This window comes from Megascapheus bottae, chromosome 25 (genome assembly GCF_031878675.1).
Source record: "Megascapheus bottae isolate mThoBot1 chromosome 25, mThoBot2.hap1, whole genome shotgun sequence".
In the NCBI taxonomy this organism is placed as follows: Eukaryota; Metazoa; Chordata; class Mammalia; order Rodentia; family Geomyidae; genus Megascapheus; species Megascapheus bottae.
Window position 1 is genome coordinate 8,233,920 of NC_143533.1, and position 16,542 is coordinate 8,250,461.

General features: G+C 45.5%; 1 protein-coding gene across 4 annotated transcripts in view; it reads right to left on the reverse strand.

Annotated features, from left to right (window-relative positions):
- Window positions 1-9,574, reverse strand: part of Dis3l (DIS3 like exosome 3'-5' exoribonuclease) — a 30,906-nt gene extending 21,332 nt beyond the window's left edge. Inside the window, exons 1-4 of one of the 4 annotated variants that reach the window (XM_090358149.1) lie at window positions 9,315-9,568; window positions 7,955-8,108; window positions 553-681; window positions 240-375 (exon numbers count right to left, since the gene is read on the reverse strand). In XM_090358149.1, coding sequence (XP_090214275.1) covers window positions 240-375; window positions 553-681; window positions 7,955-8,108; window positions 9,315-9,453 — 558 coding nt within the window. In that variant the 5' untranslated portion in view covers window positions 9,454-9,568. Of the gene's footprint in view, window positions 1-239; window positions 376-552; window positions 682-7,954; window positions 8,109-8,206; window positions 8,379-9,314 lie in introns of those variants that run through there. The other 3 variants (XM_090358148.1, XM_090358150.1, XM_090358152.1) reach the window with 3 other exon arrangements.
- Window positions 9,575-16,542: the final 6,968 nt, after the last annotated feature.

Consider the following 16,542-nt stretch of genomic DNA (forward strand, 5'->3'; position numbering starts at 1 on the left):
TGAGACTTTTATCTCTAACTAACCACTAAAAAGCCCAAAATGGGGTTGTGGCTCAAGTGGTAGAGTGCTAGCCTGGAGCACAGAGAGGCTTAGGAAAGTGCAAAGGCCCTGAGTTCAAGTACAAAACAAAAACAAAAACCAACACAAAATGAATGAGCCAGTGCTTGCACTTCTACACACACACACACACACACACACACACACACACACACACTCATAACCACAACTAATAGAAATACCTTGAAAGAAATCACGAACACTCCTTCTGTCTCACTTCCGTACTGTCGAATGGCCTCTTCGTCTTCCGTCACCATAACAACAGGCATCCTATCCTGGCAGTGATGATAATACCAGACGGCCGCATTGTATATGCTCCTGAGAAACAAAGTGTGGTGAGACTCCCATTGAATCTCGCACCGGCCCAAGTACGCACACATACACACGTTCACACACACACACACAATCTAGTATTAACCATATTTCTAGAATAATCTGGGTCAACTGGTATACAGCCAATGAGAAGGAACTCTAGAAGGATCCCCCAGGCCCCACCTGGTCTGCCACTTTTCCATGGGCTCCCCTCTTTCGCGAGGAAGATAGCAGTGCTGCTGGAATTCATTAGCGAACAAAATGCAATCACGACGTGCATCCTTCAGAAGGTTTCGTAATTTGTTATACTGTCTGCAACACAGAAGGGAAGAATAAATCTAACGCAGGGACTGATCTGCCACTTTATCCTAAGAATCAAAAAATAAATAAATAAATACAAAGATGAGATATTTTAGAGTGCAAGATGGACTGTTTAAAACCTGGGGAATGTCCCAGCACTAAGAAGCTGAGGAAAGAGGATCAAGAGTTCCAGGCCAGCCAGGTGCCAGTGGCTCAGACTTTTCATCAAGGAAGATGACATCTGAGGATCACAGTTCAAAGACAGCCTGGGCAAGAAAGTCCATGAGACTCTTATTGCCAGTGAACCAGCAGAAAAAAAAAAGCTTGTAGTGGAGCTGTGGTTCAAGTGGTAGAGTGCCAGCTTTGAGGGGGGAAAAAGCCAAATGAGATCATAAGGATCTGACTTCAAGCCCTAGTATCAGCACCAACCAACAAACAAAAAACAAGTCTCTGAACAAACTCTGGTGATAGGATCTCACCTTCACCTTAGACCCAGAGATTCTCACATCTATTTTTCTTCCTCAGATTAAGATGAACCACAAAATGAAAAAACTGGAGCCAGGCACTGATGGCTCACACCTGTAATCCTAGATACTCAGGAGGCTGAGACCTGAAGACTGCAGTTCAAAGCCAGCCCATGCAAGAAAAGTCTGTGAGATTCTTAACCTCCAATCAATCACAGAAAAGCCAGAAGTAGAGCTGTGGTTCAAAGGCCTTGTGCAGGGGGCCGGGAGTTTGGCCTAGTGGTAGAGTGCTTGCCTAGCATGCACAAAGACCCAGGTTTAATTCCTCGGTACCTCATACATAGAAAAAAAACCCAGAAGTGGTGCTGAGGCTCAAGTGGTAGAGCTCTAGCCTTGAGAAAGCCCAAGGAGAATGCTCAGGCCCTGAGTCCAAGCCTCAACTGGCAAAAAAAAAAAAAAAAAAAAAAAAAAAAAAATGCCAAAAGCCTTGTGCAAAAAGAGCTCAGAAATATGGCCCAGGACTAGAGTTCAAGCCCCAGGACAGGCAAACCAAAACAAGAAACCCCACCAAACCAGAGGAAAAAGAAACCTTCCAAAAATGTAAGTTAACAAACCAGAGCAACCAAAAAGAATTTTGTAAATTTATTAGGCTTTACTCCTATCTATTCTTTTCAATGGATGCTTCCATTTGTCAGCCACTATCAGTAGATGAAACAAATGAACAAATGGCCAGAGCATACTGATTGGCAAAGCAGAACTCAGCGATCACTCTGAGCAAAACAGTCGGGTTTGCTTGCAGACGTGTGTGATTGCGGTTATAATTTAATACTGAACAATACAATAGAGCTGTATTTTCTGCTAGTCAGTCTTAGGGACTTATGACAGAATTAGACAGCTGTGCATCTCGGAGCCTTGAACAAATCTGGCAGGAATGATGGGGAGCAATAGTTTACAGAGTCAAGTGCAATAAAAAAAAATATCAGAAGTTTTAAATATCCCAGTTGTACTTAGACAGGCTCTTAGATGTTTTGCAGACTTCTAAATATTTCCATTTCTTGGAGACAGCTAAACTTACTTCTACTTTTTTTGGGTTTGGTCTTAGGTTTCTGTCCTTAGGACATGAACTCAAGTGACTGAGCACTGTCCCTGAGTTTCATTTGTTCAAGGGCAGGCAGTGCTCTACCACTTGAGCAACATCTCCACTTCCTGCTTTTTGGTGTTTAATTAGTGATATGAGTTTCACAGACTTTCTGGCATGAGCTGACTTGGAACCCTGATCCTCATTAATTAGGATGGCAAGGAATTAGTAGTTTCAGGTGAGAGCCAATGGAACTCCATTCCATTTACTTCTTTGGATTGGTTTTATATTTTTGGGATTTCATTATGTGGCTTGGCCTGGTCTCAGGCTTGCTATCCTCCTGTCTCTCCATCTGCTATGGTTTCAGTGTCTCCGAGGATGAGTTGTTAAAATGTATTCCCCAAGCCGGGCGTGGAGTGTGGTGGCTCATACCTGTAAGCCTAGCTACTCAGGAGGCTGAGATCTGAGGTTCAAGGCTCAAAGCCAGCCCGGGCACAAAAAGACTTGAGACTCTTATCTCCAATTAACCTCTAGAAAACAGGAAATAGGGCTTGGCTCAAGGGTATCCTTGAGCTAAGGAGCTCAGGGATAGAGCCCTGGCTGAGTCCAAGCCCTAAAACCCACACACAAAAAAATATTTCCCATTGTCCATTGTGAGATAGAGAGGGTGACAAGAATAATCTAACCTATTGATTCATTCAAAAATGTGGTCTTGGGGCTGTGAGTTTGGCCTAATGGTAGAGTACTTGCCTAGCGTGCATGAACACCCAGATTCAACTCCTCAGAACCACATATACAGAAAAAGCTGGAAGTGGTACTGTAACTCAATTGGTAGAGCTCTAGTCTTGAGAAAGCCCAAGGACAGTGCTCAGGTCCTGAGTTCAAGCCTCAGGATTGACAAAAAAAAAAAAAAAGGAAAGAAAAGAAAAGAAATGTGGTCTTCTTCTAACTACTCATGAGGCTGACAGCTGAGATCATGGTTTGAAGTCAGCCGAGGTAGACAATCAGTGAGACTTATCTTCACATCCCCAGCGAAATGCTGTAAGTGGAGAGGTGGTTCAATGGTAGAAGACCAATCTTCAGCAAAAATAAATAAATAAATAAATAAAGTGAGAGCATGAGGGTCTTAGATCCAGCACACCTGAAAGGAAGGAAAGAAGGGAGAAATGAAAGGAGAGAGGGAGAGAGGAAAAGGGAGAGAGAGAATACCGAAGTAGAGTCTTTGGAAGATGGTTAGTATTAGACATGGTTGACTTTCTTTTGTATTATTGGCCACTTAATAAGACAGAGGCCAGAGGATACAGAAATACACATATGTGATCTTGCTCTTGCCGTGTGGCTTGAGTCTCAGTCAACCAGAAGATGTAAACTTGAGACGCCTGAACCATGAGTTAAAAGAACTCTCTTTTCAGACTTGACAAATGGGACTACCTAAAAATAAAAGGTTTCTGCACAGATAAAAACATAGCTACTAAAGCAGAAAGACAGCCTACCAACGGGGAAAAGATATTTACCAATAATACGCCAGATAAATGTTTAATATCCAGTATCTACAGGGAACTCAAGAAACTAATCCCCCCCAAACCCAACAAACCAATCACTAGATGGGCAAGGGAACTAAAGAGAGACTTATCAAAAGAAGAAGTTAAAGTGGCAGAAAAACATGTGAGAAAATGCTCATCATCCATGGTCATAAAGGAAATGCAAATAAGAACAACTCTAAGATACCACGTTACCCCAATAAGAATGGCCAATATTCTGAACTCAGACAATGACAAATGCTGGTGGGGTTGTGGAGAAAAAGGAACCCTACTGCACTGCTGGTGGAAATGTAAACTAGTTCAGCCACCCTGGAAGGCAGTTTGGAGGTTTCTTAAAAAACTGAAAATAGACTTTCCCTATGACCCAAGCCATACCAATCCTGGGCATCTACCTTGAGCATCATAACCCAGGATATGATAAGGACACCTGCACAGCCAAGTTCATCTCTGCACTATTCACAATAGTCAAGCGATGGAAACAACCCAGATGCCCCACTACAAATGAATGGATTAAAAAAAAATTTGGTATGTACAATGGAATTCTACATAGCCAACAGAAAATAAAATAATGGCATTCGCTGAGAAGTAGATGAAACTAGAGCAACTCATATTGAGCGAGATAAGTCAAGACCAAAGGAACAAAAGGTGCATGGTATCCTTAATATGTGGATATTAGATCCAAACAGTAAAAGGGTGATGACTCAAGGTTATGGACATATAACCTTGACATATATGGAGATATAACATAGACATACAAATCTATGATGGGCTATATGCTCTATAGACATAATGTTTTATTACATATATTAATATGTATCTATGATACACAAACCCTCAGCTTAATTTTAATTATGTTCTAAAATCTATGTGCCACTGATTGTATACAGAGATTCCCTTCTTGAATACTTGTTTGTTAACCATGACATTTGAAATATGATGTAAAAATCAACTTTAATAAAATCTTAAAAAAAAAAAAGTACTCTCTTTTCTTAGCAGGGTGCCAGTGTGTCATTTGAGATTACAGCAGCCTTCTGCCTCCTCATTCTCCACATCTGCAAGACATTTGCTCAGCCATGGAATATATGTGGGAAAATAACTTCAACAGCAACTGAAATGCACAGATATTTTCTCATGCTAATTTCTTGACAATACAGAATAACGGTTGCAGTGGCATTTACATTGCATTGGGGCTTTTTATTTTATTTTTGTTGGTTCTGGGACTTGATCTCAGAGCCTACACAGTGTCCCTGAGGTCTTTTATTCAAGGCTAGCACTCTACCACTTTGAGCCACAATCCCACTGCTGGTTTTCTGGTGGTTAACTGTAGATAAGAATCTTGCACCGGGAGTTTGGTCTAGTGGTAGAGTGCTTGCCTAGCATGCACTAAGACCTGGATTTGATTCCTTGGTACCACATACATAGAAAAAAGCCAGGAAGTGGTGCTGTGGCTCAAGCAGTAGAGTTCTAGCCTTGAGAAAGCCCAAGGACAGTGCTCAGGTCCAGAGTTCAAGCCCTGGGACTGGCAAAACAAACAAGTCTCAAGGACTTTCCTGCCTGGGCTGGCTTCAAACCATAATCTTTAAATCTCAGCCTCTTGAGTAACTAGGGTTACAGGTGTAAGTCTACCAGTGCAGTGGGCCTTTTACGTTATCCAGAGACTTTTTTTTTTTGGTCATGGGTCTTGAACTCACTCAGGGGATTGGGCTCTAAAAATGCACTTTTGTGCAAAGGCTAGTGCTCTACCACTTTGAATCATAACCCCACTTCTGGTTTAGGGGAGGTTAATTGGAGATAAAATTCTCATGGACTTTTCTGCCCATGCTAGCTCAAACCTCAATCTTCAGATTTCAGTTTCCTGAGTAGCTAGGATTGCAAGCCACCAATGCCCATCCAGAAATGTATTTTTGTTGTTTTGCGCCAATACTAGGCCTTCAATTTAGGGCCTCTAGCCTTATCTTAGCTTTTCTCACTCAAAGCTGGCACTCTATTACTCAAGCTACACCTCTACTTCTAGCTTTTTGCTGGATAGTTGAAGATAAGAGTCTCAGGGCCAGCGTGGTGGCTCATACCTGTATCCTTGCTACTCAGGAGGCTGAGATCTGAGGGTCAAGGTTCAAAGCCAGCCTGGGCACAAAAGGACCTGAGACTCTTATCTTTAATTAACCTCTAGGAAATGAGAAGTAGGGCTTGGTTCAAGAGTAGAGTGGTAGCCTTGAGCTGAAGAGCTCAGGGACAGTACCCATGCTGAGTTCAAGTCCCATGACCCACAAAAAAAAAAAAAGTCTCAGGGGGCCATGAGTTTGGCCTAGTGGTAAGAGTGCTTGCACAAAGACCGAGGTTCGATTCCTCGGTACCACATATATAGAAAAAAGCTGGAAATGGTGCTGTGGCTCCAGTGGTAGAGCGCTAGCCTTGAAAAAGCCCAAGGACAGTGCTTAGGCCCTGAGTTCAAGGCCCAGGACTGGCAAAAAAAAAAAATCTCAGGGACTTTCCTCAGATTTCAGCCTCCTACACTAGCTAGGATTACAGGCATGAGCCACCAGGGCATGGCCAGTTTACATTTAATTTACTTCATAAGGCTACTGGGGCTTCCTCAGTGTCTTCTTGTCTCTGGCATTTAATCCCAACCAGAAAACAGGCTTACGGCACAGAAGGCTTCCTTCTATGTTTGCCATGGCCTAGAACTAGGAGCTCAAAAAAGGGTTCATTAAATGGAACTCATAGCATTGGCTGGGGCTTATATCGTTTTCTTTTCTAATCTAGTATATCCACAGACAGCTTTTCAGGTTAACTACTTTAGAAATGCTCAAAGACACTGAAATTCCAATTCTTTGCCTTTCAATTGCATCAGGAATTGTGTGTGTGTGTGTGTGTGTGTGCATGTTTTAAAAACAATCCTTTGCATTAAAAATATTTTAGAAAACAGAAGTTGGAAAGGGTACTGGTGTGTGAGCAATCCAAAATATGAGAACAAATTGTGTCTGAGAAAAATCAGCCCCAAGCTCATTTAAAAATCTTCTATCTGAAAAAAGGCTATAGGCAATCCAGTTAATGTACATTTCTTTGAACTAAGCGTATCATAAGTACAGTCTGTCATTTTCATATATAAATAAAAAACACTTTGTCTGTTGTTACCAAGGTCTTGAGGAAATAATAACACTTAAAACAAATAAATACATAGTTCCTGCTAGTTAAATAACCTGCGATGTGATGAGATGAAATATATAATTCTAATATGCTATTTCTAAACAGTCTTAAGTGTGAAATCATAAAACATTTGCTAATATTAAGTGAAGCAAAACTGTACTTTAGGGTATTCATATAAAAGTGTGACGACCTTCATTTAAGTACAAGGTAAGTATTTTCAACTGGCTCGATTAGAAATGTTGAACTATGAATGGTAATTCTACTAGTCATCTAAAAAAAAAAGTAAGTTATTTCCAATTTCATCAAATCAATCTTCAGACATACAATATGCATTCACAGTAGAGGAACCTAAGATTTGAAAGTATTTTTCTTTCCCTCAAGAAAAGAATGTATATTCTGAAACACCCTATCTACAACTAAGAAGATTAAATAATACACATTATCAGCAAGACCAAAAAACAAAACTGAAAGCAATAACGCTCCTCCTATAAAAATGCAAATCAAAAGCCAATTCATACTAGTGTCCAAATATCTACACATGGGAAACAATGCAGCCTATCGATCTACAGTCAGTTCTGTTGGCCAGATGTTGAAGCAGAAGTATAAAAAATATTAGTACATTCCTCACTTGCAAAGAGAATACCAAATTATTTTCTAAAATTCTTTAGGAAAAAACGAATGCCTCCTCCCTTCCCAACAAGGGACTTTCTCTAAATGCAGGGGTGGGGGTGGGGGGGTGTCTGTACTATAAATTAATAATGCAGCTAAGGTGCTGGTGGTTCAGGCCTGTAATCCTAGCTACTCAAGAGGGAGATCTGAGGATCGTGATTGGAAGCCAGCCAGGGCTGAAAAGTCCCAGTGAGACTCTTACCTCCAATTAATCACTCAAAAATTAGAAGTGGCGCTGTGACTCAAGTGGTAGAGCACTGACCTTGAGTACAAGAAGCTCAAGGACAGCATTGAGGTCCTGAGTTTAAGTTCCACAACCAACAGCAAGGAAGGAAGGAAAGAAGGGAGGGAGGGAGGGAGGGGAAAGGGAAGGGAAGAAGACATACCTCCGGCCCCTTTGATGTTGCACAGCTTGACAAGCCGTTTGCATGAAGATAATTCCCTTCAACTCTAGAAACTCCAGGATCTCAAGGTAATCTTGAACAACTTTCCAGTCTGGGATCACATAATGAGTCACATCACTACACAACAGCTTCCCATCTGAAACACCATTCAAAATGATACAGATTAGGTAACAAGATCAAAGCCAAGTTTCCACTTCAGTGTTAAGGCAGCCTGGTACCCAAGCTTTACTCCACCTTGAAACTTTAGAAAGGCAAGGCAGACTTTGGTCAAGGGGCAACACTGAGGAAAATTCAACTTCTTATCTTCTATTTATGTGCTGATACTGGGGCTTGAATTCAGGTTCTCATGTTTTTGCTTGGCCTTTTCACTTAAGGATGGCACTCTACCACCTGAGCCACAGTTCCATTTCCAGTGGTTCATTGGAGATCAAGCGTCTCAGAGACTTTCTTATTTATTTATTTATACTGGGCTGGCTTCAACCTGCAGTCCTCGGATTTCAGTCTTCTTCTTTATGCAGCTGCGATGAATACAAATTCAATATGGCTCATGGTGTTGCCAGTGGTGCAGCAGAATATGACTGATATTTAAAAAAAAAAAAAAACAAAACCAAAACCCAGACAGGTCCATTCTCAGCGTAACTTGAGTATTTCTTGTGTATTGACTCAAACAGAGCGGTGCAATCCCATGTATGTTCACCAGGCCTGCCTTCCCTGGGCTTCGAAGCTTCTGAACATACACAGAGGCTACAAAGGGGTTCCCCTTTCCAAAGGAGCCCCCCTTTCCAAGTTCCCCAGAAGGTCTGCACAGGGAGGGCCCAGATCCCGCCCAGATCCCGGAGAAGCTGCTGGAGCCCCGGCAGGGGTGCAAATCTGTGGGAAGCGAGCTCGGAGTTCCCCATTTCCCCACGAGCGGCGGGAGGCGCCCCCCCTCCACAACCCCCAAACCCCCTGACAACCCCAACCAGGGGCGCCGGGCGTCCCCAGGCCGCTCGGCTGCAGGGCGGGGCGAGCGGAGAGGCGGCGGCGGGCGGGAAAACCGGAAGCTGCGGGCCCGGAAGCGCGCGGGCTCCCGAGCCGCGGCAGAGCCTGAGGCGGGCGCGGCGGCCCGGAGCTGCAGACGCGCGACCTCGGCCGCCCCCGCTGCGCTAGGCCGCGGCTTCACGCGCCGCGCTAGGCCGCGGGCTCCGGCTGCCCCCCCCCCGCCCCGCCGGGCTCCGGCCTCCCGCGCTACGCCAGGCCGCGGCTCCGCGCGTCGGGCCAGGCCTCGAGCGCCTCCGCACGGCCCCGCCGGGCCCCGGCCTTCCCCAGCCCTCACCCCCGCAGGCCCCGGCCCGGCCCTGACCGTTGCGGCAGGCGGAGGGCTGCGGGCAGAGCGGGCTGTGGCACGGCACGAGAGGCCGCAGGTAATGCTCGCGCACGATCCGCAGCGTCCGGCCCTGGAAAGTCCTCAGCAGCAGCACCTTCTCCCGCTTCTGCAGCATGGCGGCCGGCGCTGGGCCCCGCCGGCCCCCGGGAGTCCCGGGACCGCGTGGGGCGAGCGAAAGCGAGACCGGGGCGGAGGCGTGGGATCCGCCCCTCGGCCCGGGCCTCCGGAACCGCCGCCGCCTTAACGGCTGCGCCCGAGCCCTGACCCTGCCGCCCCGACCCTCCCTCCCCACCCTGACCCTGACCTGCCGCCCTGACCTCCCTCCCCACCCTGACCCCGCCGCCCCGACCCTCCCCACCCTGATCCCCCCCCCCGCCCCGATCCTCCCTCCCCACCCTGACCCTGCCGCCCGACCTCCCCCCTACCCTGATCCCCCCGACCCTCCCTCCCCACCCTGATCCCCCCGCCCCGACCCTCCCTCCCCACCCTGACCCTGCCGCCCCAACCCTCACTCCCCACCCTGATCCCCCCCGCCCCGGACCTCCCTCCCCACCCTGACCCCGCCGCCCCACCCTCCCCACCCTGATCCCCACGCCCTGACCTCCCTCCCCACCCTGATCCCCCCACCCCGACCCTCCCTCCCCACCCTGACCCCGCCACCCCGACCCTCCCCACCCTGATCCCCCTGCCCTGACCTCCCTCCCCACCCTGATCCTGCCACCCCGACCCTCCCCACCCTGATACCCCCCCCCCCCCCGTCCTGACCCTCCCTCCCCACCCTGATCCCGCCGCCCTGGACCTCGGAGGTTGGGGAAGGGAGGCTAAGATCTGAGGACGGAGGTTCGAAACCAGCCTGGGCAGGAAAGTCTGTGAGGTTTTTATTTAGGATTAATCACCAAAAGTGGCCCTGTGGTAGTGTTAACCTTGAGCAAAAAAAGCGCTCAGGGCCGGGCGCGGTGGCTCACACCTGTCATCCTAGCCACTCAGGTGGCCCAAGCCAGCCAGGGCAGGAAAGTCTGAGATTCTTACCAGACAGACAGACAGACACACACACACACACACCCCACAGAGCTGGGAATAGAGCTGTGGCGCAAGTGGCAGAGCTCTAGCTTTGGGGGGGGGGGCGGGGAAGCCCAAGGAAAGTGCTCAGGCCCTGAGTTCAAGCTCCAAGATTGGAAGAAAAAAAAAAGTGCAGGATCCCTTAGAGCCCAGGAGAGAAGAAAGAAGAAAAGAATCAGCAAAGACTGAGTTCAACATGGCAGGGAAACAAAAATTAGAGCTGGGAATGTGACTTAGTGGTAGAATGCTTACCTAGCATGCCTGAAGCCCTGGATTCTATTCCTCAGTACCCCATGAACAGAAAAAGCTGAAAGTGGCACTGTGGCTCAGGTGGAAGAATGCTAGCCTTGAGCAAAAGAGGCTCAGGGACAGTGCCCAGGTCCTGAGGACTGGCAAAACAACTCAGTGTAGTATCTTCTCTTGCAATATATTTACAGCCCTCAAAGGAGTGAAGTGTTTGTACCCCATTTTACACATTGTGAGGATGGATTAGGAGGAAGGCTATTTGAGGCCACAGCTTTTATGTTAAGTGGCAGAACCAGCTTTCAAGCAAGAATCTGGCTGGGCTCAGCAGCTTCTGAAGTCATTACCAGGCTACTCCGGATGCATGCAACATAGATTATGCATCTGAGAAATTTATAGACCACTTGCCAGCCCTGGTTGGGCATCTCAGTCCAGTGGCATCTCACTTCCTTCCCTTTAAGGAAACACATAAAATTCCCTGCGCATTGCTCGGTGCTATTCAGGAAGCTGAGATCTAAGGTTAATGGTTCGAAGCCAGCCTGGGCAGGAGAGCCTATGAGACTCTTCAAACAGTAATAATAATAATAATAATAATAATAATAATAATAATGTACAGTTGTGGCTCAAAGTGGTAGAGAGGGGGCTAGGTGCTAGCCTAGAGGTAGAGTGCTTGCCTGGCATGCTGGAAGACCCAGGTTCAATTCCTTCGTACCACATACATAGAAAAAGCCAGAAATGGTGCTGTGGATCAAGTGTTAGGGCTCTAGCCTTGAGAAAACCCAGGGATAGCGGTTAGGCCCTAAGTTCATGCCCCAGGACTGGCAAAAAAAAAAGTGGTAGCCTTGAATACAAAAGCTCATGAATAGTGCTCAGGCTCTGAGTTCAAGATTAGGACACACACACACACACACACACACACACACACTTGCACAGTTCAGGGTCTTACAACTCTGCTATAGTTTTTGTGGGTTTTGTTTTTGGGTTTTGTGTGTGTGTGTGTGTGTGTGTGTGTGTGTGTGTGTGTGTGTGTTTTTTCTCTAGATCATTGCTGGTGAGTGGCAAAGCAGGGAGGGAAACTCCCCAAGTAAATTTAATCTCTTCTGTCTCTGGCCAGAACTAATCACATGATCACTCACTCAGCTGGGGGGCTGGAGAGGAAGTGCTTTCTCCTTCTATGAGCACTTTTACCAAAACCCTTAGTTCTGTCATCTGCCTGAGGCTGGGGACAAGTCCAGAGTGGCCATCAACTTCTCAGCATGTTTTGGGGTTTTTTTTGGTAGGTTGTGGGACTTGAACTCATATACCAGTAATCTCTCATTCTCCTCGCAGTATTGTGGTGTAAGCATTTCATTTGTTTTGTTATGAGGACTTGTACTCAGGGCCTGGGCATTGTCCCTGACCTTCTTTTGCTCAGAAGAGCTTTACCACTTGAGCCACAGCACCACTTCTGCCTTTTTCTGTGTATGTGAAAGTGAGGAATCGAACCCATGGCTTCATGCATGCTAGGCAAGCATTCTACCACTAAGCCACATTCCCAGCCCCCTCTCCCACATCATCTAGAGAGGGGCAGTGGTCCACCATGCCCCGTCCTACCTAGCTGAGGGCAGCTGAGCCACACTGGGCAGGATGCCTAGTGGCTTGCTTTTCTCTTTACTTGCTTTTTTTTTTTCTTGTCAGTCCCAGAGCAGATGGACAGCCCATTGCCCAGATAGCAGAATGCCGTGACAGCTTTTAGTGTCCTGCTTCGGATGGAAATCTCTGGCAGAGGCTGGCGTTCCCTGGCTGGAGACTTCAGGATTTCAATCTCCAGGCTGAATGTGCATACACTGCAGGGAGCCTGTAGCACTGACTGCCTTCTGCAAGATGTGGTGTGGCAATGCAGATCTCAGCATCCATGGGACTCGTAATCAAAGGTCATCAAAACGTTGACTAACCCCATGGCTCATGCCTGTGATCTAAGCTGCTACTCAGGAGGCTGATATCTGAGGATTGAGGTTCAAAGCCAGCCTGGGCAGGAAAGCGTGTGAGATTCTTATTTTCATTTAAACACCATAAGATCCAGAAGTGGAGCTGTGACTCAAGTGGTAGAGTGCTAGTCTTGAGTACAAAATTTCAGAGGCAGGGTCCAGGCTCTGAGTTCAAGTCCTAAGATCAGCAAAGACAGACAGACAGACAGACAGACACACACACACACACACACACACACACACACACACACACACACAATTAGGTGAGCTCCAGGCTCTAGAGTAGATTCTAAAAGCAAGCTTTGAAATAGTCCTTCTCTATTGATTTAAAATTGCAATCAACATTGTACTTTTCCCACGTATTCAAACAACATAAGATGCCAAGTGAAAACATGGAAGTTCTACTATGATCAGGTAATTTCTTCTTTTGATGGTGTGTCTACATCCTCCCATGCATTAAAAATAACCTGAAGTTTATAACTCTTTGAAGAGCTTGGCAATCTATGCTCAACCAGCTAATTACAGCCGTTGATTTCTACATGCGTACTGGGGCCATGGTACTGCTCTTAGCAGTGAGTGTGTGTGTGTGTGTGTAGTTATTAATATTGTAGGGCTTACATGCTGGGCCTGGGCCCTATCTATCCATGAGCTTTTTTTGTTCAGGTCTAGTACTCTACCACTTGAGCCACAGCTCCATTTTTGGCTTTCTGTGGTTCCAGGTTGGCTTCAAACTGGCTTCAGATCTCAGCCACCTGAGTAGAATTACAGGTGTGAGCCACCAGCAGTCAGCTGTTTTTTAGATAGGTTCTGTGTTTCTCAGGCTGACCTTGAATTCTTGATTCTTCTGCCTCAGCTTCTAGTCCTGTATTATTACCATGCTGTCTTCACCACCTCCTCCTCTCCCTCCTCCTCCTCCTCCTCCTTCTTTTTTTTTTTCCAGTCCTGGGCTTGAGCTCAGGGCCTGAGCACTGTCCTTGGACTTTCTCAATGCTAGAGCTCTGCCACTTGAGCCTCAGAACCACTTCTGGCGTTTTTTGTTTTTGTTTTTTTTAAATGTATGTGGTACCAAGGAATCAACCCCGGGTCTTCGTGCATGCTAGGCAAGCACTCTACCATTAGGCCAAACTCCAAGCCTGCCTTAACCTTCTGTATTTTCACATTTAAACCTTTACTCACTGCTTTGATAGTTAGCATGTATGTCCCCCCCCCCCCCAATATTCAGATTTGAACTCAGGGGTTTGTGCTTGGCTGATGCTGAACAATTTGAGCCATGCATCTAGCCCTGCCTTTTGCTGTTTTGGAGACTTTTCGGCATGGCTTTGAATAACAGTCCTCCAGGACTCAATCTCCTACCTAGCCAGGATAATAAATGTGAGCCTCTAGTACTGGGCTAGCAAGTATATTTTACAAACAAGGAAATTAAAAGAGAAGAGTCAAAGTGATTGTTCCATGACTATAAGTACTCTATGACAAAGACTCCGAACCTTTGTGGTTTGGCCAGTGTTCATGTAAAAGAGATTTGTGCTAGTGTGTGTGTGTGTGTGTGTGTGTGTGTGTGTGTGTGTGTGTATGAATACTAGACCTTAAACTCAGGGTCTCTGTTTATTCTGCTCAGAGTTGGTGCTCTACCACTTGAACCATGCCACTGGCCTAACTTTTTGCTAGTTAATTGTAGAAAGAGTCAGACTTTTCTGCCTAGGCTGACTTTGAATCATGATTCTCCAGCTCTGTCTTCTGAGTAGCTAAGAATATAGACAGGAGATATAGGCATCTACCTTCATGGTATCACCTTTCAAATATTATTAAACAACAGAGTTTGTCTAGAGATGGAGATTGTTCTGTAATGGAAAACAGTTGATGAATTAGATACAGAGTGAAAAAACTTGAAACAATGACATACAAGTATTGACCCTATCATAATTCTAACCTTCCAGAGCCATGGTTGATTTTTTTCCTGAAAAATATGTCTACCAGCACAGAAATTGCTAAGTACTGATACTGATGAATTTTCATCTAAACTTGTCCCATTAGCCAAAGACTACACTGCTTTCCTTTGCTTCACATGTTGGCGAGGGACAAATTGCTGCTGTTAATATTTGGGGATAATTTAATTTCTTCTATGTTAAAGCTTACTAGTCCTTTGTTTGGCTTTTCCAGGGTATGATGGGTTAATTTCCTCATTGTACATACCTAAATCATTACAATACATTTCCATGATTCCTCTAAATTTTTTGCCAGTCCTGGGTTTTGAACTTAGGGTCTGGGCACTGTCCCTGAGCTTCTTTATGTTCAAGGCCGGTGCTCTACCACTTGAACCATCACGCCACTTCTGGCTTCTTCTGTTTATCTGGTGCTGAGAATTGAACCCAGAACTTTAAGCATGCTAGGGAAGCACTCTACCACTTAAGCCACATTTCCTAAGCCCTCTAAAATCTCCTTAACTCATCTTAATTTTTAAAGAAAAAATTATTTTGTTCTGCATTAAAAACAAAACAAAACAAAAAAACTGTCAACCTATGGACAATTTGATCATCCTGCCACTAAGTGGCACTGTTTTGTTGATTTTTCCCCCCCATCTCAGCTTCAGTTCCTGTGTGGCTGTCTGATAGTGAACATGTGGCGTTTCACAAACACTCGTGAAAAAGCATCCAATTACTTTAGACAAACAAGAACCCCCATGTTTAACAAGACTTTTATTCAAGGAGCTCCAAGTTCCTGACACGTCAATGTTTATTAGAAACTAAACCAGATAAAGAAATCGTGTCTTGAACAGTTAGAGGATGGCCTTTTCTTTCTTACTTCTCCTCCTCCTCCTCCTCCTCCTCCTCCTCCTCCTCCTCCTCCTCCTCCTTTTCCTCCTCCTCCTCCCCTTCCTCCTCCTCCTCCTCCACCTCCTCTTCATCTTCATCTTTTTCTTCTTCATCGTCTTCTTCTTTTGCTATATTGAACTTAGGCCCTCGACACAGTCCTTGAGCTTTTTTCCCTCAAGGCTCACATTTTACCACTTGAGCCACATTTCTATTTCAAGCTTTTTAGTGGTTAATTGGAGGTGAAAGTCTCATGGTCTTTTCTATCTGGGCTGGGTTTTGAAATGTGGTTCTCAAATCCCAGCATCCTGAGTAGCTGGAATTATAGATACGTGCCATCGGTGTCTAAAGGGATACCCATTTTACTTTGAAAGTAAAATCCTTACAGTTAAGGTTAAAAAATTGTTTTGTCTTGATGTTATTTAATGAAAGTACACCTCCATCCATCTTGTAGAATCATTATCATTATCTTATTAGGTGAAGTTATTACATAGAATTCTCCTGTTTATTTTGCTATTTTTGTTACTGTATGTATTTGAGTTTAGGAAAATGAATCTCATTTATGTCTGTTTCAATAGATTGAATTCTAAAACCGTATAACTACAATAGAAAGCTTATGGAGAAATGGTAAAGAAAGTATAAACAAGGCACTAGAACTTTCCATTTAATTTTTGCGACTTGATAAAATAAAAGGCACATGGCTTGAGTCAGCCATCAGTGGCTCATGCCTGTAATCCTAGCTATGCAGGAGGTAGAGATCAACCATCAAGGTTGGAAGCCCAGTGGAGCAGGAAAGTCCATGACATTCTTATCTTCATTGAACCACCAGAAAGCCAGAAGTGGAGCCATGGCCCAAGTGGTAGGGTACTAGTCTTGATCATTGAAGCTTAGAGACAGCACCTAGGTCCTCAGTTCAAGCCCCACAACCGACCGAAGGAAAAAGTTACAGGAAGCAATCTCTGTCCTAAAAGCCTTTTTTCACCACCTGTGGGGCTTCAGGGACCTGCTCACCTCCCGAGGAACTGCAAGCTGTGTTGGGCTCTTGAGTATTTGTTTTGAGTTAGGTGTGGAGCTGAGGGCTTTTCTTTCTCTTTTTTTTCCTTATTAAATCGGACATTGTATAAGAGA